Genomic DNA, 21,230 nt, shown 5'->3' with positions numbered 1-21,230 from the left:
CGTCATGTTCTTCACTTCTCTCCTTCTCCCGGTGTTGACACGTCGCCGGCTCCTCTCTGCAATGACGGGTGCGCGGGTGCATCGGACCTATATAGGCCTCACAGTCCCATCATGCTCTGTACCTACCCATGTGATACCTACCACGTGGGTAGGTATCACATGGGTAGGTACAGAGCATGATGGGACTGTGAGGCCTATATAGGTCCGATGCAAGGCGCGCATCCGTCATTTCAGCGAGGAGGACCGGCGAGTCAACATCGGGAGAAGAAGAGAAGTGAAGAACATGACGTCACAGCACGGAAGAAGAACTCATCACAGCACGGAAGGAGAAGACGTACAGCACGGAAGAAGACACCGGACAGCGAGACGAAGAACCGGGGTGCGCCGAGTCAAGAGCGGAGAGCGGCGAAGACAGAAGGAGAACCCCGGAGAGTTGAGAAGACCCGTCGGGATAGCGGAAGAAGAAGAGCCCCGCCGAAGACGCCGGAGGAAACCCGCCGGGGGGTGGGGGCTTTTTTAAAAGCGACCCCCCCCGGCGGTGGAAGAGAACCAGACGGCGGCCCCCACCCACCCGAAGACGTCAAAGAAGAAGCCTCCCCTGGTAAAAGTGCTAATAAAGAAGACAGGGGAGGCCTCCGGAGCAGAAAAATAAAATATTTTAATACCCTGTGTGGTTTATTTGTGTTTTTACCACTTTTCTTGCAGGTGAATGGGTAGGGGTACGATGTACCCCATACTCATTCACTTAGGGTGGGGGGCCGGTATCTGGGGGCCCCCTTATTAAAGGGGGCTCCCAGATTCCGATAAGCCTCCCGCCCGCATACCCCGACAACCAACGGCCAGGGTTGTCGGGAAGGGGCCCTGTCCTCATCAACATGGGGACAGGGTGCTCTGAGGTGGGGGGGCCGCAGTGCGCCCCCCTGCCCCAGAGCACCCAACCCCCCCATGTTGAGGGCATGCAGCCTGGTACGGCTCAGGAGGGGGGGGGGGGCGCTCGCTCGTCCCCACTCCCTTCCTGGCTGGCCGGGTAGCGTGCTTTGGATACGGGTCTGGTATGGATTGTAGGGGGACCCCCTACGCCGTTTTTTTCGGCGTAGGGGGGCTCTCCTTACAACCCATAACAGACCTAAGGGCCCGGTATGCTCCTGAGGGGGGGACCCATGCCGGATTTTTATTTAAAATCCGGCGGGGACTTCCCCCTCAGGATTCATAACAAACGCCGCACACGTGTAGAATTGGCGGGAATCCAAGTCGGATCTCCCGTCGCTTCTATGACGCGCTTGCTGGGATGTGCTGTCACTATTCCAGTGAGTGCGAGGTGTCGGGGAGATCTCGGCACCCTGTCGCCGAGTATCAGCGCGACGCTGTCGTGCTAAAAGCACAATATCACAAACACCTACTGTATCTGAGTCACCAGCAGCTGTCACCAGGAGAGTGGTCTCTCCACCCCGATGTCTTTCAGGCCATATGCGAGAGATGGGGGACCCCGCATTTAGACCTGCTAGCTTCCAGGTTCAACAGGAAGTTGGAAAACTTTGTAGCCAGGACGAGAGATCCTCTAGCCTGCGGATCGGATGCTCTAATAATTCCCTGGAATTAGTTCTCACTGATCTATGCAATTCTTCCGATCGCTCTCTTACAGAGGCTACTTTGCAGGATCAAGAAGGAAAGAATTCCTGTAATCCTAGTGGCCCCAAATTGGCCCAGAGGCCGCTGGGATGCAGAAATCATAAAGATGGTGGTGGAAAGACCTTGGAAGCTTCCACTTCGGCACGACCTGCTGTCGCAGGGTCCAGTGTTCCATCATTCCTTACAAAAGCTAAATTTGACGGTCTGGCTGCTGAGATCCACATTTTGAAGAAACGAGGGATCTCGGGTCCAGTTCTTTCTACACTCCTTAATGCTAGAAAGCCAGCCTCCAGGCTTATCTATTATAGAGTCTGGAAGGTATATGTTTCCTGGTGTGAAACCAAGAAATTGAATCCTCAGAAGTAGGATTCCCGCCTTTTGCCAGTTAGGAGTGGATATAAAATTAGTACCATCAAGGGTCAAATATCGGCTCTATCAGTCTCTTTTCAAAGACAGCTGGCATCTCATTCCCTAGTTTGGGCGTTCATTCAGGGGGTACTGTGGATAAATCTGCTAGTCAAGTCTCCCTTGTGCCCATAGGATTTGGATTTGGTATTATCAGTATTGCAAAAGCAACCTTTCTTGATCATACATCACGGGACAAAGAGACTTAATTACTTAATGGGTTATGTAGTCACCACAGGTGATTGGACACTGGTTAACCCAATTAGAATTGAGTTCCTCCCCTATATAACCCCTCCCAAATGGAGAGTGCCTCAGTTTTTTCGCCAGTGTTAAGGTGGTTGGTCACGTTCAACATGTGCTATGAAGAAAAATGCTCTTATGTTGGTCTGGCTGCGGAGTCCTAGGAGCTATAACCGGATCCATTTCTCAGGCTAATATCAAAGGCCTAAGATGGTTGGTACCCGGGCCTCGTGTAAGAAGAAACGAGGTTTGCCTGTAATGTCAATGTCTCTCTGCGGAGGTCTGGGCTCTGGGATCCAGACTTTCGTGTACTAATACATCCGTGGCACGAAACTTTTCTGGCAGAGTCTTCTACAGGTCCAGTGAGGTTTCCTCTAATAAAACCCTTTGTAAACCTGAAGGTTGGCACAACTTGACCGCTGTGATGGTTGAAAGCTGGAACTACTTTGGTAGTTTTCCTGCAGCGTGGATCAGATAAGAATTTTTTTATTTTATTTATGTATTATCTTCTTGGAGTAGGATGTCTTTCCTGGTTTTCACCACTGGAGGGAGTAAGTGCAACATGGTGTTTCCTTACATAGCCTTCCAGGACATGCTCAGTGAAGTCGGTCAAATACAAACACCACTCACCACCTTCCGCTGCAGGCTCTGCCACGAACGCATACAGGGGTCTACAAAGATGCCCCCCAGTAATCTCTCCCCCCTCTTCCTCGTCTCTCCTGGGCACCGCCATGACAGCGGCGCACGTGCGCGCGCCAGGAGTGTGCTTTTTTTTACTGTCATACAGAGACATGGATGGGGGAGGGCCAATGTGGTTGCTAGTGCCCGTGCGCAATGCAGGACACCTGTGTGCAGGCGCCAAGAGGCTGGTTCAAAAGCCCAGCACGCCAGAGCCTTCTGTAAGCGGCATGGACACAGAGCTGTGGGCTGTAAGCATCCCTGTGGATTAAACCAGGAAAACCTAAGACTCCTACTCTGCATCAGGTTGTGCAGTAAGCTAATATATGTGTATTGTAACGGTGGCGTACTAAGTGGGGGGCGGGCCGCACCGGGTTGCTACACACTGGGGGGTGACGGCGCCGCCGACTCGGAGTGACTTTAGGCAGGCAACGCCGCGGCCGTGAGACAAGAGGAGGGGGGGTTGCAGGATGACACCAAGAGGAGGGCTCTCACAGCCACGAGATGTGAGCGGTGCTCGGCACTTGACAGGCACAGCCAAGTGAATCCGCCTCCCCTCCTCTTTGTTTATGTGTACAGAGGGGGAGGGGACCTTCTGTCCATGTGCCGTCGCTGCGCTGATCTGAGGTACTGAATGGGGAGGGGGGGTTTTCATTGAGGGGGGTTTGCACTAAGGGGGGGCATATGTAGCTGTACCCCCGTAGAGGATGCTGGTGACTCTGGTCTATCTCTCACTCTGCACAGCCAGTCACATGAAATTCCAGACGTACAGCAGTCAAGAAATTGTTCTTGTACTTGTTTTTATTGAGGGGGATTATAACTTGGATGGATGGGGATATAGTACATATGGTATGCCCACTTAATCAGTAGAAACTCTTCAGGGACACAACTATGTATATCTGGTATATACACACTTCTGTTTCTACCTTCTGCACAGACTTGCTTGTAGAACTCCCAGGACCAGCTAGCACTGAATTTAAGTCCTGACACTGGCTCAGCCAGGCCCAAAGCAAATGCCCATTGCAGGCAGGGACTGCGAGTCTCTGATGTAGCAAAATATGGTAGTCCTAGTGCTAGCTGTCCCACGTGGCTACTGATCCCAGTACCACCTCTTACGGCCCTGCCAGCCCTCCTGGCTGCAGCTGCCTCTTTCCACTGCCTGTGCCACCACAGTCCTCTTTACTGGCTCTGCACCCATCCCTCTCAGACATGCCTCCCAGTCCTCCTGACTGTGTGTCACTCACCAGCCCTCCTAGCTGTTCCTGTTCTTCCTAGAGACTTGCCTGGCTGTGTTCTTTGCTCCCAGTGCCTCCTGGCCAGGACACCTCCCGGGTTTAAGGAAGACCCCATCCTCGCATGAACCCAGGCCCAACCCAGGCCCAAGGTGACCTCCCAGACTGGGGAGCTCCCTCAAAAGACAAGAAGCCTAACACTCCATCTCCAGCTTCCACCCAAACAACTCCTCAGCTGGGCTGACCCCAAGTATTTGAGGAGGCCTGCCCCCTCCAAATCCAAGTTGGGGATTGGTCAGAGTCCTCAGAATACCGCAGGCAGCACCACCTCTCCTCCCATTTTTCCAGAAGGTTTCAGCACATTCTAGAATTGGGGGAGAAGTCTCAGTGAAGCTGCCTGTGAGTCATCCAGCTCTTAGTGGCTTTTTGCCCAACCCAAGAAACAAAACACAAGCAGGCTTACCTGGCAGCCAAGCCTGCATAAATTGACCTACACTAACAAAAAAAGTTTACATTTATAGCACACTAAAACTCTATCAGGTGTATGTTCAGGACAGCGGCGGATCCAGGGGGGGGGGGGGGGGGGGCAACAGAGACAATCATGTCATAATTTTTTTTTAAACTTTTTTTGCGGTGCCTGCAGCTGCCGCTGCTGAGTCTCTCACTCTCTCTCATCACCAGTAGGCTGCCTGTCCTGAGGCTGCTTTGAGCTGTAGCTGACTGAAGCGCTCCCCCTCTCTCCTGTGTGTATCTCTTGCTGTGTGTGAGAGCTGGGTCTGTGTTCGGCTGTGCTGCCTGTGCTAAACCTGCTTGTGTGATAGTAGATGAAGATGGAACACTGATTGAATCAGTGTTTTGTCTATCACACAAGCCCGTCTAGGGGGGGGGGGACCTTGCTAGAGCACACTGCCCTGCCGAACACAGACCTACAGCTCCTGTTTGTTCCATGACACACGTCGGGAGAGGAGATACCTGCTCTGTGTGATCGAGGCAATGCCATGGTGAGTGCCATGCACAGTGGGGCTGCATTCATATACAAAAGTGGGGCTGCATTTACATATACAGCGGGGCTGCATTCATATACAAAAGTGGGACTGCATTCATATACAAAAGTGGGACTGCATTCATATACAAAAGTGGGACTGCATTCATATACAAAAGTGGGACTGCATTCATATACAAACGTGGGGCTGCATTCATATACAAAAGTGGGGCTGCATTCATATACAAAAGTGGGGCTGCATTCATATACAAAAGTGGGGCTGCATTCATATACAAAAGTGGGACTGCATTCATATACAAAAGTGGGACTGCATTCATATACAAAAGTGGGACTGCATTCATATACAAAAGTGGGACTGCATTCATATACAAAAGTGGGACTGCATTCATATACAAAAGTGGGACTGCATTCATATACAAAAGTGGGACTGCATTTATATACAAAAGTGGGACTGCATTTATATACAAAAGTGGGGCTGCATTTATATACAAAAGTGGGGCTGCATTTATATACAAAAGTGGGGCTGCATTTATATACAAAAGTGGGGCTGCATTAATATACAAAAGTGGGGCTGCGTTCATATATACAGTGGGGCTGCATTCATATGTACAGTGAGGCTGCAGTGATGGGCACTGATGAGGCTGCATTGATCTCTTGTACCATGTCTTCAGTCTCTGACCATCTCTTGTACCATGTCTGCAGTCTCTAACCATCCCTTGTACCATGTCTACAGTCTCTGACCATCTCTTGTACCATGTCTGCAGTCTCTGACCATCCCTTGTACCACATCTGCAGTCTCTGACCATCTCTTGTACTACGTATGCAGTCTCTGACCATCTCTTGTACCATGTCTGCAGTCCCTGACAATCGTCTACAAACTATGAGATAGATTTATGGCATTTATATTTACATTTTTTACTAGTAATGGCGGCGATCATTGATTTTTTAGCGGTATTGCAGCAGACACATCGGACACCTAATTGAGTTCTGTGAGCAACACCTTATTTTCTGGCAGTGCCCCTCCCGAGACTAGGCTCTGGATCCGCCCTTGGTTCAGGACTCATCTGATGCCAACTTTTGGATGTCTTAAGAGCAAAGTAAGGTTGTTTTTTCCCCCCTTGTATACTTACCTAGGTGGATGCAGCATTGGACCAATGCTGCACCTGTCCCCTGGCATCTCTACACTGAGAACGGAGCCATCAAACATCGCCGATGGCTCAGGTTTTTGCAGATTCCCGACTGTCAATCAGCAGCTCTCCTCTCTGCTCCTCCATGCTCACTGGAGCGCTGAGCTGTGGGGAACGGCTGTCTTAGTTTCTCAGCGGCTCGCTGAGATGGGCATCGGTCCTGGACTGATTCCAGTGACATCAGCAGAGAGCAGACTTCAGACTGCTCTCTGCTGAAAACAGGTCACAGGAGTGCAAAACAAATTTGCACTCCTGTGACCCATAGGAGAAGCCCAGCCAAACAAGCTCAGGCTGGACTTCTCCTTTAATGTACTTGGATACTCCTGAGTTCCTAATGTACGGTCAAAGTAAGACTAAGTGCTAACACTTGATAATTTTATGGCCTACACATTATATATAAATAATACAACATTAAACGCCATCTCGATTTCAGTGTTTTTGACAGCTAATTTTGAAATTTACAGAACATGTTGTTCACCATTACAAAGATACTTATGCTGACAATTGGATGCTTAAGGGTAGATGTATGGGTGTATGCATGTATAAATGGGACTTTGAGGTGTTGTATACTTCTCAGTATCTTTCATGTGATTTTAAAGCAGAGCTCCACCCTAAAGTGGAACTCACGCTGATCAGAACCCTCACCCCCTCCGGTGTCACATTTGACACCTTTCAGGGGGAGGGGGGTTCATATACCAGTCTAAAGACAGGTATTTGCACCCACTTCCGGCCACACAGTTTTGGGTAAACTGCGGGCAGAACGTCGCCTCCCGTCCTCCCCCCGGTGTGCTCTGGGAACACTCGGCTCCCAGAGCACAGCGGGAGCAAAGCAGCGGCGCAGCGCAACTCGCGCATGCGCCGTAGGGAACCGGGTAGTGAAGCCGGAGCGCTTCACTTCCTGGTTCCCTCACTGAGGATGGCGGGGGGAGCAGCAGAGTGACGAGCGATCGCTCATCCTCTGCTGCGGACGGCGCTGGACTCCAGGACAGGTAAGTGTCCTAATATTAAAAGTCAGCAGCTGCAGTATTTGTAGCTGCTGGCTTTTAATATTTTTTTTTCATGGCACAACCGCTTTAAGAAAACAGTAATAAAATGTTTTACTTATTTTATACATGGTTGATTGTGTGTACTTGCACCTCAAAAGTCCTATTTTTCTTAAATGTACTAAATACTATGGTTTCTGATTCTAAACCTCTTAAATTATGTTTTAAATACATTCAATGTTTTTTTTACTCCTTGTCTCAGACCAGGGATTGCATTCAGGATGGACCACCAGGAGAGGGCGAGATGATAGAGCTTAGATGGATTGACGGAAATATTTACAAAGCCAAATTCATTTCATCAAATGTCAGCTTAATTTACCAGGTAAGAAGTATGTTTTTGAGTAAGAATACAATACATCCTTATATTTAATGATGTTGAAATGGTATATTGTTTTCTTATTATCCCCGATAACAGAATACTGTATGTAGCAGATGACAAACTCTCTGCAGTGGCGTAACTAGAACTTTCAGGGCCCCGATGCAAGAAACCATGAAGGGCCCCCCTGACCCCCCGGACAGGGCTCTTTTCTCCGAGCTCGGTGGCGGAACAACAGGACCCGGTCGCTAGTGGGTGGCTGCATATAAAGGAACCGATTTCTCCATTCCCCCTGCTTCTCCTCCTCTCCCTACCGCAGGCATTCAGCGGCTGCAGGAGGAAAATGGAGATATTGGTTCTTCTATGCCAGTGTTTCTCAATACTTTTCCAGCCAGGGCACCCTTGAAGTATACTCTTAGGTCAGTGAAGGTGAACCTTGGTAACCCAGATGTTTTGGAACTACATTTCCCATGATGCTCAACTACACTGCGGAGTGCATGAGCATCATGGGAAATGTAGTTCCAAAACATCTGGGGTGCCAAGGTTCGCCATCACTGCCCTAGGTGAATGGGGCTGCACTGCAACCACCCTGCAACTGTGTGCATTGCAGCTTAGTGATGATGCATTTAAGGGGTTAAAACAGGCAGTCAGGAGGCAACACATTGCCTCTTTACCAGCTGTCAAATGCCTCTGAAAAGCGATCTGAGCATGGATTGCTTTTCAGTGGAACGGCATTTTTTTGCTGGTACTATGAACAAGCAAAAAAAAAAAAAAAAAAATCGGTTCTGGTTGTACACATAATAGGGCAGTGGTTCTCAACCGTTTTAGTGCCGTGACCCCTTGATAAAATTGCCCAAGTTGTGGGGACCCCGAACAGTAAAAAAATTCGTAGCGTCAGTGTGACGGACTTTTTACCTATATGCTTCAGTTTAATCCTCCCTGCTCGTTTAAGGCTGTTAATTGTAATTACTCTTCTGCAGCTAGCCCTGTTTCAAATGCATTGTGATGGACTTTTTACCTATATGCTTCAGTTTAATCTTCCCTGCTTGTTTAAGGCTGTTAAGTGTAATTACTCTTCTGCAGCTAGCCCTGTTTCAAATGCATTGTGATGGACTTTTTACCTATATGCTTCAGTTTAATCTTCCCTGCTTGTTTAAGGCTGTTAAGTGTAATTACTCTTCTGCAGCTAGCCCTGTTTCAAATGTTAATTGTTCTAGCCCTGTGTTTACTGTTTACTGTGATTAGATAAGTGGCTTGTGTTAATTATGCTGATTGCTTCCTTGTGATAATTATCTCTCTATATGCGGTGCCGAGCCGGCTAGCTACTGAGTAGTTCAAAGAAATATCTTTATTTCAAAGGAGCTGTATTGAAGACCCCCCACAGTGTGAGGGGGGCGGAGATTTGTCATTGTAACAGGTTTGGAAATGACATATAAGCTGTGTGTTATAACATTAAAGTCGGTGTTGTTCAAGCAGTAAGCTGGTCTCATGTGTGGCTTTCTGGGCGATTCCAGGGATATCCCTCCTCGTGGAATATTGGGGTGATTTTCGTTATGGGAATAAGGGAACGTTGACGGGGATATCATACCGATACCGTCACAATTGGTTGGTAGCAGTGGGATTTTTCCCTTCTATTCCCCTTCACACCCGGATTCCAAGCAGACACTGGAAGAACTACTGGAAGTTCGTGGAAGGATTGCTAGCAACAAAACCAAGCGGGTCATCATGGCAGAATCAATGGAGCTAGACCAGGACGGGATTGCAGCAACGCCAGCAGTACAAGAGATGGATACACCAGTGATTCAGGAGGAGGAATCGCCAGCCAACAAGCTAATGAGAGAGAAGCTAGCGTGGTTCGGCCCGAACCCAACGCCAGATGTGGTACTGAAAGTGATGGACCTGTTAGCGGAGGAGGCTAAAGAAATAAGAGACGCGGAGCTACAGAAGGATAAACAAATAAGGGACGCAGAGCTACAGAAGGCTAAAGAAATAAGAGACGCGGAGCTACAGAAGGATAAACAAATAAGGGACGCAGAGCTACAGTTAAAACTGGCAGCAGTCCAACAAGCAGCCGCACCTTCTACGAACAGTGAGTACAGCACAGCAGACGCAAGGAAGATTCCGTTTAGCGCTTTTAAAGCTTTTGATGAAAAGGACTGTGAGATTGATAACTTCCTGGCAGACTTTGAGCGACAATGTAACCTGCACCGAATAGCTAGAAGAGACTGGGTCGCAATATTGTCAGGCAAACTATCAGGCAAAGCTTCTGATGCTTTCCGGACCGTGCCAGATCAGGATATCCATAGCTACGCCAGGGTTAAAGAAGCGCTCCTGGCTCGTTATGCAGTAACCCCAGAGTCCCACCGACAGAAGTTCAGGGACTCACGCAAAACCACGGAAGACTCTTACGCAGAATGGGCATGCCAGCTGTCCCTGTCGGCCTCTAACTGGGTTAACAGCAGCCAGGCCACCACCGCAGAGGACATTTTGCAACTAATGCTCCTGGAGCAATTTTACAATCACATCCAGACGGACGTCAAGGATTGGGTGAGAGATCGCAGGCCCATGACTCTACCAGAGGCCGCGAAGTTGGCGGATGAATATGCGGATACTCGCAAGACAAACCAGGTCACACCACGGGTACAACCCCCACAACCAACGGCGCCCTCACACCCACCAGCCGCTAGATACCAACCGCCTAACAGACCGATGACATATAGCCCTCGCTACCCACGCCAGGAGGACAATGAACAACGCTGCTTCCGGTGCAAACAGTTGGGTCACTTCAAGCATAATTGCCCCATGAATGACAACACCAGGTCAAATTGGTCTCAACCTGGGTACCGCCCACCAGCAGCAGCCCATTGTGTAGACTCGGCTTGGGATCCAAAGGAGCTGGGTCAGGAAGAACCATTGGGCACCCCTTACGAAGCCCTCATGGTACAATCTGTTATTACGGACAACAGGGAACACCATTGTCAGCTGGTCATGGGCGACAGCCCTGAGCCGGAGGGGCCCTGGAGGGAGCTGGGCAGAAAGAGGCACCGCCGGCCACCCTTCACGAAGAAGAGGTCCTGGAAGCCTTATAACAAGCTGACCTGGGAGGAGAAGAAGCGACTGGAGGAGATGGAATCGCAGCGGGCGCCCCAGATGCGGGCCGAGATGTTCGCCAAGGGCCCACCGGTGGCCCCTTACACCACCACCCAGTTCCTGATGATGAAGGACCACGTGGAGAGCCTGCAGGACATGAGCAAGCAGGATCTGATCCGTGAGTACATAGAGCTGGAGGAGTGCATAAGCCGCATGGAGGAGGAGAACAACCACCTGAGGTCACAGCGGGCTGACCCCCCCAGGCTCCATGAATTGGAGATGGAGCTGGAGAAGCTCAAAGAGGAGAACCGGCGGCTGCGGAGGGAGCAGGGGGTGGCTGACCTTATGGGGCTCTGAGTCCCCTCCCCCCCCCCCCCCCCCCCCCCCGGACTCTGAGCACCAGTGCTACAGCATTTCAACAAATATAACTTTTTCTTTTTATGAATCTCCTGTGACTGTCACTTCAGAGCCATAACCTGCCCCTCCCATAGTGGGACACCTAGATGGCGGCGCACAGACCCATTCGCCGTCTTCACACTGACTTCTGGTGACTTTGCAGATCGCACAAAGACTTGGGGACTGACCGGCGTGTGATCTGACGACCCGGTGGCATACCTGAGTCGGGAGCAGTTGTCAAGGGAGGTCAGTCATGCCAAATGGAGTTAACCTCGGACTTAAAGCTCTGAACCCGTCAACCCTACTGGACCAGGGAAGGTCCAACCGGGTTTGCCGGAGCAGGGAGAAAAAAGGGGGCCATTGTGACGGACTTTTTACCTATATGCTTCAGTTTAATCCTCCCTGCTCGTTTAAGGCTGTTAATTGTAATTACTCTTCTGCAGCTAGCCCTGTTTCAAATGCATTGTGATGGACTTTTTACCTATATGCTTCAGTTTAATCTTCCCTGCTTGTTTAAGGCTGTTAAGTGTAATTACTCTTCTGCAGCTAGCCCTGTTTCAAATGTTAATTGTTCTAGCCCTGTGTTTACTGTTTACTGTGATTAGATAAGTGGCTTGTGTTAATTATGCTGATTGCTTCCTTGTGATAATTATCTCTCTATATGCGGTGCCGAGCCGGCTAGCTACTGAGTAGTTCAAAGAAATATCTTTATTTCAAAGGAGCTGTATTGAAGACCCCCCACAGTGTGAGGGGGGCGGAGATTTGTCATTGTAACAGGTTTGGAAATGACATATAAGCTGTGTGTTATAACATTAAAGTCGGTGTTGTTCAAGCAGTAAGCTGGTCTCATGTGTGGCTTTCTGGGCGATTCCAGGGATATCCCTCCTCGTGGAATATTGGGGTGATTTTCGTTATGGGAATAAGGGAACGTTGACGGGGATATCATACCGATACCGTCACAGTCAGTTGTCAGCACCCAAGGCAAAACAAATGTAATTTGTGCCCCTAACCCTTACATTTGTGAAGTATTAAAACCAGGGGTCAAGTCCTGGGGAAAAAAGTGTGGGAACTCCCACCCAAACCCCCCCCCCCCCCCCCCCGCAAACAAAAAAAAAATGATACGCTCATATGCATAATTACTAAACCGCATGTTTAGCAAGTTCTTTCTAAATCCCGCGATAACTCGCGGCAGACCTCCGCAATGTCTTCTGGCAACAATGACAAAAGCTCCCAGGAGACATTGCGGCATCGAGGAAGTGACGGAATACCCGCAACCTACCCGATGAATCCATATACATGAAGCGGCCTGTAACATAAAGGATTACTAAGGTTCGCCTGCCCCTAAGAGTGACTCGAGCTGGGCATCACCGCTTAGTAAAGGATCGGCTCGGCTGCTCGAGGCTGCTCTAGTCCTGCAAAGGGAACTGCGTTCCTGCTGTGAAAAAAGTGCAAGAACTCCGTTCCCACGCGTTCCCGCAGGACTTGAGCCCTGATTAAAACCCCTTATGATACATTTTAGTATGTACCACTCTTTGTTCTCCTTTCTTTGCCTTTTATCTCTCTATCCTAATTTCTTCTTCTTTTTTTTCCCCATCCCTCAATCTAGCCGTCTTTCTTGCTCTTTCTCTTAATCTTTCTCTCCCTTTTAATTGTTGCTCCCCCTCTTTTCCTTTCCTTTCCACATAGTCTCTAATTTTATTCCTTCCCTTACTCCTTGGGTGGTGGGGAGTTGGGATGAGTGGCAGTGCTGGTGGGAGAGTTGGGATGAGTGGCAGTGCTGGTGGGAGAGTTCTGATCAGCCAACATAGGTGCTCTTGATCAAGGTAATTTGCTGATCTGAGAACTGTAGTGGGGACTTTTAATGGGAACTATAATCACAGGTTGTGTTACTCACTATGTCTCCCACTTCACATTCCTCACCAGTCAGCTGACCTAGAGTCTCTGCCCCCCCAGCAATGTTGTGAACTGAATGGGCGGCTGCAAAGAGGCTGAGTGGGCGGCTGTGGGCTCCAGGGACAGCCCTTCTGGGTGGCTGCAAAAGAGGTGCAGGCCTCAGGAGCAGCCCAGGATTTGGTGACCCCTGGCAAATCATCATTTGACCCCCAAGGGGGTCCCGACCCCCAGGTTGAGAACCGCTGTAATAGGGGGTCATGTAAACACACATACATACACATACACTGTTTATATACATATATATAAATGCACATATGCACACACATATAAACCAGTGGTGGCTGGTGCTCAACATTTTTGGGGGGGCGCAAGCAAACTGAAAAATTCTTAAATAAAATAAATTGCAGTCTCACTGTGCCCATCAAAAGCAGCCACTGTGCCCATCAAAAGCAGCCACTGTGCCCATCAAAAGCAGCCACTGTGCCCATCAAATGCAGCCACTGTGCCCTCAACCGCAGCCACTGTGCCCTCAACCGCAGCCACTGTGCCCTCAACCGCAGCCACTGTGCCCTCAACCGCAGCCACTGTGCCCTCAACCGCAGCCACTGTGCCCATCAAATTCAGCCACTGTGTCCATCAAACGCAGCCACTGTGCCCATCAAACGCAGCCACTGTGCCCATCAAACACAGCCACTGTGCCCATCAAATGCAGCCACTGTGCCCATCAAATGCAGCCACTGTGCCCATCAAATGCAGCCACTGTGCCCATCAAATGCAGCCACTGTGCCCATCAAATGCAGCCACTGTGCCCATCAAATGCAGCCACTGTGCCCATCAAATGCAGCCACTGTGCCATCAAACACAGCCACTGTGCCATCAAACGCAGCCACTGTGCCCATCAAATGCAGCCACTGTGCCCATCAAATGCAGCCACTGTGCCCATCAAAGGCAGCCACTGTGCCATCAAACGCAGCCACTGTGCCCTCAACCGCAGCCACTGTGCCCATCAAATTCAGCCTCTGTGCCCATCAAATGCAGCCTCTGTGCCCATCAAATGCAGCCACTGTGCCCATCAAATGCAGCCACTGTGCCCATCAAATGCAGCCACTGTGCCCATCAAAGGCAGCCACTGTGCCCATCAAACGCAGCCACTGTGCCCATCAAACGCAGCCACTGTGCCCATCAAACGCAGCCACTGTGCCCTCAAACGCAGCCAGGGGGTGGCTGGAGAGAGGGGGCGATGCCCTGCGCTCTTATGGACGCACCGCCACATGCACACTCACGTACATACATGTTCACATGCACACACACATTCATACACATATGGCATGCACACTCACATACATACATATGCACATACACACGCACACATGAACATACACACACATATGAACACACACACACATATAAACACACACACAGTAGATAAAAAACGGCAGTCTTACCTCTTCCTGCCGGGTACTGCACTGTAGGGGGAGACAAAGAGCACACACTGTGCTTTCACTTTGTAATGAATGTGACGAGCTCCCCGCACAGTGCCGATTACAGTTCGGCCTGGGATCGGGAACTTGTCTCCGCTTCTCCTATCAAAGCACTGTATACAGGGGGCCCTCGAGGGCCCCCTTCAGCAAGGGGCCCGGTCGCCATTGCGACCTCAGCGACCCCAATTATTCCGCCACTGACTCTCTGTATGGGTCTAAACAGACCCCGGTGTCTTCATTTTCCCTTGGGCGGTACAGTGATGTAATGGGTTGCACACTTGCCAAGCAGTAAAAAGGGTCGCTGGTTTGAATCCCAATCATGACACTACCTGGTGAGAAGATTGATGAAAAAGGAAATTCCAAACAGAAGGGTAGGCGATAAATCTGTACGCCAGTCTCATTGCTGGTAATAAAGATACTGTATAAACAAAAATGGCAAACGGCCAAAATTATACATAACTTTTGGAGTATGGTGCACACGAAAGGGCTTTTCATGAAGCAAACAAGACAAATATATTTTCCAGCACACTTGCTAGCCAGCAAAACAAAAATAGAGATTTTAGTTGCAAAACATTTACAAATATATGTGAAATTGCCTCATCAAAGTCTTGAGCACCACGGAGAAATGTCAAATTACATCAGGGTTACTTAGAGCGCAACAAGGTCACCACATGAGCGGTAATACTAGAGCGCAACAAGGTCACCACATCAGCGGTAATACATAAGCTATTAACAAGCCAATGCATTTTGGGGGTTATTTAGAGACACAATCAATGCCATATTTATATTATACAGTAGACACAAGACTGCACCGACACAACCAGAAATGCATCTGTCACAGACTTTGGGCTGCAGGAGAACCATGGCCTGGAAAACACTGTGTTATTATATTTTCTTATCCAGACAGGGCTGGTCACTAATTGCTTTTGGCTTTTTATGCAAGTTTGTCCAGGGAGCCGGACTGTCTAAGGAGGTCATTATCATTTGGTTGGCAGCGGTGCGATGCTTTCCTTTTCCTTGGAACATCCAAACCATCAACAGGACCTTGTCAGATGGATCTTTTCTTACTCCAGCCTTAAGCAAGCACACTCAAAGATCTGCTGGAATCAAGGAGACAGAACGCCAGCAACAAGTCAAAGAGAACTCTAATTGCCAAGTTGATAGAGAGTGACCAGGGCAGCCTACAGAGGCTCCAGGATGGCTCCAGCGAGAGATTCAGTGGCGGCTGTCACTATACAGCACCACTCCCCCCCAATAGGTGATCACCCAGATAATTGCAGACACGACACGTCTTAAAATGCTTGAGGTTCAGAAGAAGATGGGGTGTACTGCAGCTGCAGAACAGGGTAGCCGTAAGAAATTTCCCCACACAGCTTTTCAACGCTTCCAGGATAGGGTGGAGGAAATTGACCGGTACCTTCATGTCTTCAAGATCCAGTGCGATCTCCAGGAAATTGACGAAGCTGACTGGGTCACCATCCTCATCATCAAGTTGTCTGGTCGAACACTGGATGCTTTTGAAGCCATACCTGGGGAAGACAAAAAAGACTACGAGTGAGTTAAAGAGCAACTGCTGACAAGATAAGCAATCACCCCAAAGCTCATAGGTCCAAATTTTTTCAGCCTGCAACGGAAAGAGGGCCAGCCCTATATGGAATGGGCTCATCAGATGTCTCGATCAGTAGATGCATGGCTCTCCGGCTGTCAGGCAACTACCTTTAGCGGATGCTGCCCAACTGATCCTACTGGAACAGTTTTACAACCAATCCCCTAGTGAAGTTCACCAGTGAATCCAAGACCAAAAGCTCTTGACTGTAGACAAAGCAGCGGAACTAGCCGACCAGTATATGGATACCCAGAGATCCCACCAACTGGAACCTCGTGGCATATCAAGTCCACCGCCAGCACCTGCCCATGTCCAGCCATCTACGCAGCAGTCAGTCGCCCTCCCTGCAATGGCCTGACCGGCTGTATCCATCAAGAAGACCGAGCCTTGCTGTTATGGGTGTAATCAAATGGGACACCAAGGAGCTAACTACCTCAACTGTCTGGGGTGAAGAGGAATTTGGGCTACTCCATGAGGTAAACCCGATACCAGCTGCTGCCAATGACAATCGCAGGCATCACTGACAGGCCGTATCGGTGAATGAGCGACCCGCCCAAGGACTCGGGGACAGCGGAGCTACTATTACTTTGGTGCAACCCAGGATGGTTACAATGACTGGGGATGAATGGGGAGCTCCATAGCTGTGCGAGTGGCTGGAGGCAACGTTTTACGCATCCCTACTGCACAAGTGCATATGGATTGGGGCTCGAGATAAAGAGACGTGGAAGTTGGAGTTATGAGAGACGTACCCGCAGATGTTCTACTTGGAAATGATTTGGGACATCTTTCTTCACCTTTCCATGTGGATTTATCTCCAGAAGCCTTCCCTTTGACCACCCGGAAGCAAGCAAGGCGAACAAAGGGGGCACTCGATGAGGGGACCCAGGTGAGGCCTAAATTCCATAACCCCGACCAGACTGTACCACCCTTTACCTGGGCTACCCCCATTTAATTTACCCGGGAACTACTATCTGATTCGATGTTGGCTAGTTGCCGGGAGAGGGCAGGGATAGACCCCGCGGTATTAGAAAGGGAACAGATAGAGTGGGATTAGGAATTTCTTTTAACGAGGACCGAAGGGAACTTATCCAGTGCCCAAGCGACAGCTAGTCGTGCCGCAGAAATATCGGAGCAACCTGCTTAGCATCGGAAATGTGTAGTGCGAGTACCTGAGTGTTGTCTTAGTGTGTGTGGATCATTGGTACTTGTGTATTGTGGGTGCACGCTGGTTTTGCCAGTACCTGTGAACTGTCTTGTGGAGTACCTGTGAACTGTCTTGTTGAGTACCTGTGTACTGTCTTGTTGAGTACCTGTGTACTGTCTTGTTGAGTACCTGTGTACTGTCTTGTTGAGTACCTGTGTACTGTCTTGTTGAGTACCTGTGTACTGTCTTGTTGAGTACCTGTGTACTGTCTTGTTGAGTACCTGTGTACTGTCTTGTTGAGTACCTGTGTACTGTCTTGTTGAGTACCTGTGTACTGTCTTGTTGAGTACCTGTGTACTGTGTTGAGTACCTGTGTATTGTCTTCTTGAGTATTAGTGTCAGGAAGCTAGTTGGGTAATTTGGACTGGGTATAATCTCTAATCCTCATTAAATTAATAGGTACGATGCCCGGTGGGTGTGGAGAGGTGACTCGGGGGTACATCTTGCGGCATGTATGCGTTCCTTGATCATCTGATCGAGGGCGATTAATGCTGTGCAAAATGTAAGCACATTGTTTCCCTGGAAGCCCAGGTTCTGAATATGGGGAAGCAATTGTCAGCACTGGGAAGACCCTCCACACTAAAGGAGAGACAGGAACGTACCCCGTAGGGGCCAGCACAGAGGTGGGTGGAGACAAAAAGGTGCAGGCACTAGAAAATAGTAGATGGGTGACCGTCAGGAAGGGGGAAGTGCCAGGGAGGCCGATCCAGGGCTGGAGCATGCCAATAAGTATGATCCATTGAGTGACATTGATGAAACCAGTCAGGGACCAGCACTGCTGGAGCTGAAGGACTCTCCTAGCTCCAGTGAAAGTGGGGGTATGCAAATTAAAAGGAAAGAGATTCTGGTGGTAGGGGACTAGATTCTTAGAACGATAGAGAGAGCAATCTGTAACAAAGACCTGAAGCGCCAAACTGTATGTTGTCTACCGGGCGCTCGGGTTCGGCACATCACGGATCTGGTGGACAGATTACTGGGAGGGGCTGGGGAAGACCCAGCTGTCATGGTGCACGTCGGCACCAATGACAGTCAGAGGCAGGTGGAGTGTCCTAAAGAACGTTTTTAGTGACTTGGAAGCTAAATTGAGGAATACTGCCGGTACATCGAGCCACACCAGAAAGGCAATGAGAGATTAGGGAAGTAAACAAGTGGCTGAAGAGCTGGTGTAGTAAGGAGGAGTTTGGGTTCCTGGAGGACTGGGCCGACTTCTCAGTCGATAACCAGTACTGTAGAAGGCACTTAGCAGCTCAGCTGGGAATGAAGATGGATAAAAAGTTAGAGGGGTTTTTAAACTAGGCGACGGGGGGGAGGGTCCAGAGATAGATAGTCAGCGTGGAACATATTCCAGAGGGTAGTATTAGGGGCATTAGTGGTAGGGTAACCAAAGCACATACACCCAAGGTAAGTATAGTAGCAAGTCCTAGTTGCAATCTCTGAACACCCAAGAGGATAGTATGTGACCGGTCAAAATGTATTAATGCATTAAAGTGTTTGTTCACCAATGCCAGAAGTCTGCTAAGCAAAATAGGTGAGTTGGAAGCTCCGGCACATCAGGAGAGCTATGATGTCAGAACTATTGGGGTTAAAAGAATATATAAAGGCCTTTATATTATATATATATTTTGCATGTATGCTATGAACAATACCAAACCCATTTTGGCTTTAATTTTTTTTGAGAGTTGAAATTAAGTTCATAGCTCATAAATAGACAGTGGCCCGGATTCAGGTACGACTTGCGCGGGCGCAATCTCGATATGCGCCGCGCAAGTACGGATTTGCGCCCAGGCAAATATGCGGATGACCCAGAAAAAAAGCTAATCCTGAAATTAGGCTTTTTTCTACGGACGCAGTTTCTCTGCCCCGGCGCATTTAATGTGCATTTTTGCGCTGGGTGCAACTTGCGCTCCCATTGTTTTCCCTCAGCAAATGAGGAACTAACGCTGATTCAAAAACCTGCGCGTGTGAGGCGCAGTTTGCGCACAAAGCGCGCAAGCTGTTCGGCCAGGACAAACTTGCACATTATAAAAGCAGGGGCAACTTGGCAACAGACGTCCACAGGTCAGCTGGAGAGCAACTATAGCAGCACCAATACGGACGAGCTGAGCAAGCAGAGCACCCACACTTTCTGGACCTCACATCTGTGTGCCAACATGCCAGGGGCAGCCATGGTTCTAGCAATACTACTGAGTGAACCGACTCGTAGGAGGGCACAGGAGAGGATATACCGAGTGCACAGGAACATCTTTGCCATGGGGGATTCGGAGGTGTATCGCATGTTTAGATTCAGCCCTGAAGTCAACCTGGAATTAGCCACAATCCTGCATGATGACATCACCAGCCAGACACATCGTGGACATGCAGTGGAGCCACTGGTCAAGGTAGTGGCAACCCTGCATTTCCTGGCCAGTGGATCTTTTCAGCCTAAACCCCCCCCCCCCCCCGGCCCCAGAAGGATAACTGCGCTTTCCCGGCGCTCTTCCCAGCCAGCGATCAAGGCCTCCAAAGCAGAACCAATCCACCCAACAGGCAGCTCCCAGCCTGGTTCCTGCTGCCTGATCAGTCACCATCTGCTACACCCAGCAACAAGGGTGCTCCTCATCACCTCCCCCCCTCTCAATACAAGCAGAACTTGATCCAGGGCTTTGCCTGATCGCCTCTCGGGGGGTCAGGAAGGAATTTTTTTCCCCTGCCGCAGCAGATTGGCACAGCTCAGCCTGGGTTTTTTGCCTTCCTCTGGACCAAGCCAGGAGGGAGGATTAAGTTAATCTCCCCTCCGTCACCCCTAATAAACCTCCCCTCCTCCCCCCCCCCCCCCGCATGGTGTTTGGCGACCATGGTTAAGCTGCGGTATTCCGCGGAAACCATTTGGGGTCTTAGGCGTTTTGCCGCAATACTACCAGACATCACCAAAAGCGCCCTAAGAATTGAGCGATTATTGAAAATCGATCGACTGTCAAGAATTTCAGCCATTTACCCAAGCCTAAGCACATATTATGTGCTTTGATCAACACAAGATCGGCGGTAAAACACTGACTAGAAATCCACGATTTCGTTCTACAATACGATTTAGACTGTCTATTCATTACAGAGAGCTGGCTCACAGCCGACTGTAACACCATTCTCGGAGAATTGGTGCCAACAAACTATCGTATCATAACTGAAAACAGAATAGGGCAAAGAGGAGGAGACCTGGCAGTGATTCACAAGAATCACCTTGCGATCACTAAACCAGCCCTTCAAAACCCCCTTCCATTCATGGAAACCCTTACTCTACAACTACAAACAAATCCCCAGGAGACCGTCCGTATTCTACTCTGCTACAGACCGCCTGGCCCAAAATCGCAGCTTCTGCCATCATTAACGGAGTTTATCTCCACTTACACCCTTAACAGCAAACACCTTTTGCTGCTCGGGGATTTCAACCTTTGGGCCAACTCCTCACAAGACCCCGTTGCCGACGCCTGTATTGACCACCTGGAAGGATTAGGGCTACAGCAATTAGTATGTGGGCCCACACATACTTCGGGTCACACGCTCGATCTTATTTTCAGACAAGATCTGGAAATAAACGTCTTGGAAAATGAACCGTTGCCATGGACAGACCGCAATGCAATTAAATTCATAATTTCCAAAATCCCCCCTTAACAAAAACATCAAAACCAGTAACAACACACTGGACTAGATGTCAGAAGAAGCTCCACTCGGAAATCTTCAAAACCACATTAAGGGAAAAAATAAAGACAATCCAACCACACCAAACGGTCTCAGAAACTCTGAATGCCATAAATGCAGCCCTATTACAGTCAGCCGACTTAATAGCGCCGAAA

At 49.4% G+C, this 21,230-nt stretch overlaps 1 protein-coding gene across 2 annotated transcripts in view; it reads left to right on the top strand.

Moving 5' to 3' along the window:
- The window catches only part of KDM4B (lysine demethylase 4B), a 609,325-nt gene that overhangs the window by 521,136 nt on the left and 66,959 nt on the right, over positions 1-21,230 (top strand). For both annotated transcript variants that reach the window (XM_040322534.1, XM_040322533.1), the window contains exon 20: positions 7,620-7,739. In XM_040322534.1, coding sequence (XP_040178468.1) covers positions 7,620-7,739 — 120 coding nt within the window. The remainder of the gene's footprint in view (positions 1-7,619; positions 7,740-21,230) is intronic.

Source organism: Rana temporaria, chromosome 1 (genome assembly GCF_905171775.1).
Source record: "Rana temporaria chromosome 1, aRanTem1.1, whole genome shotgun sequence".
Classification (NCBI taxonomy): domain Eukaryota; kingdom Metazoa; phylum Chordata; class Amphibia; order Anura; family Ranidae; genus Rana; species Rana temporaria.
This window is presented reverse-complemented; position numbering and strand designations above follow the sequence as displayed.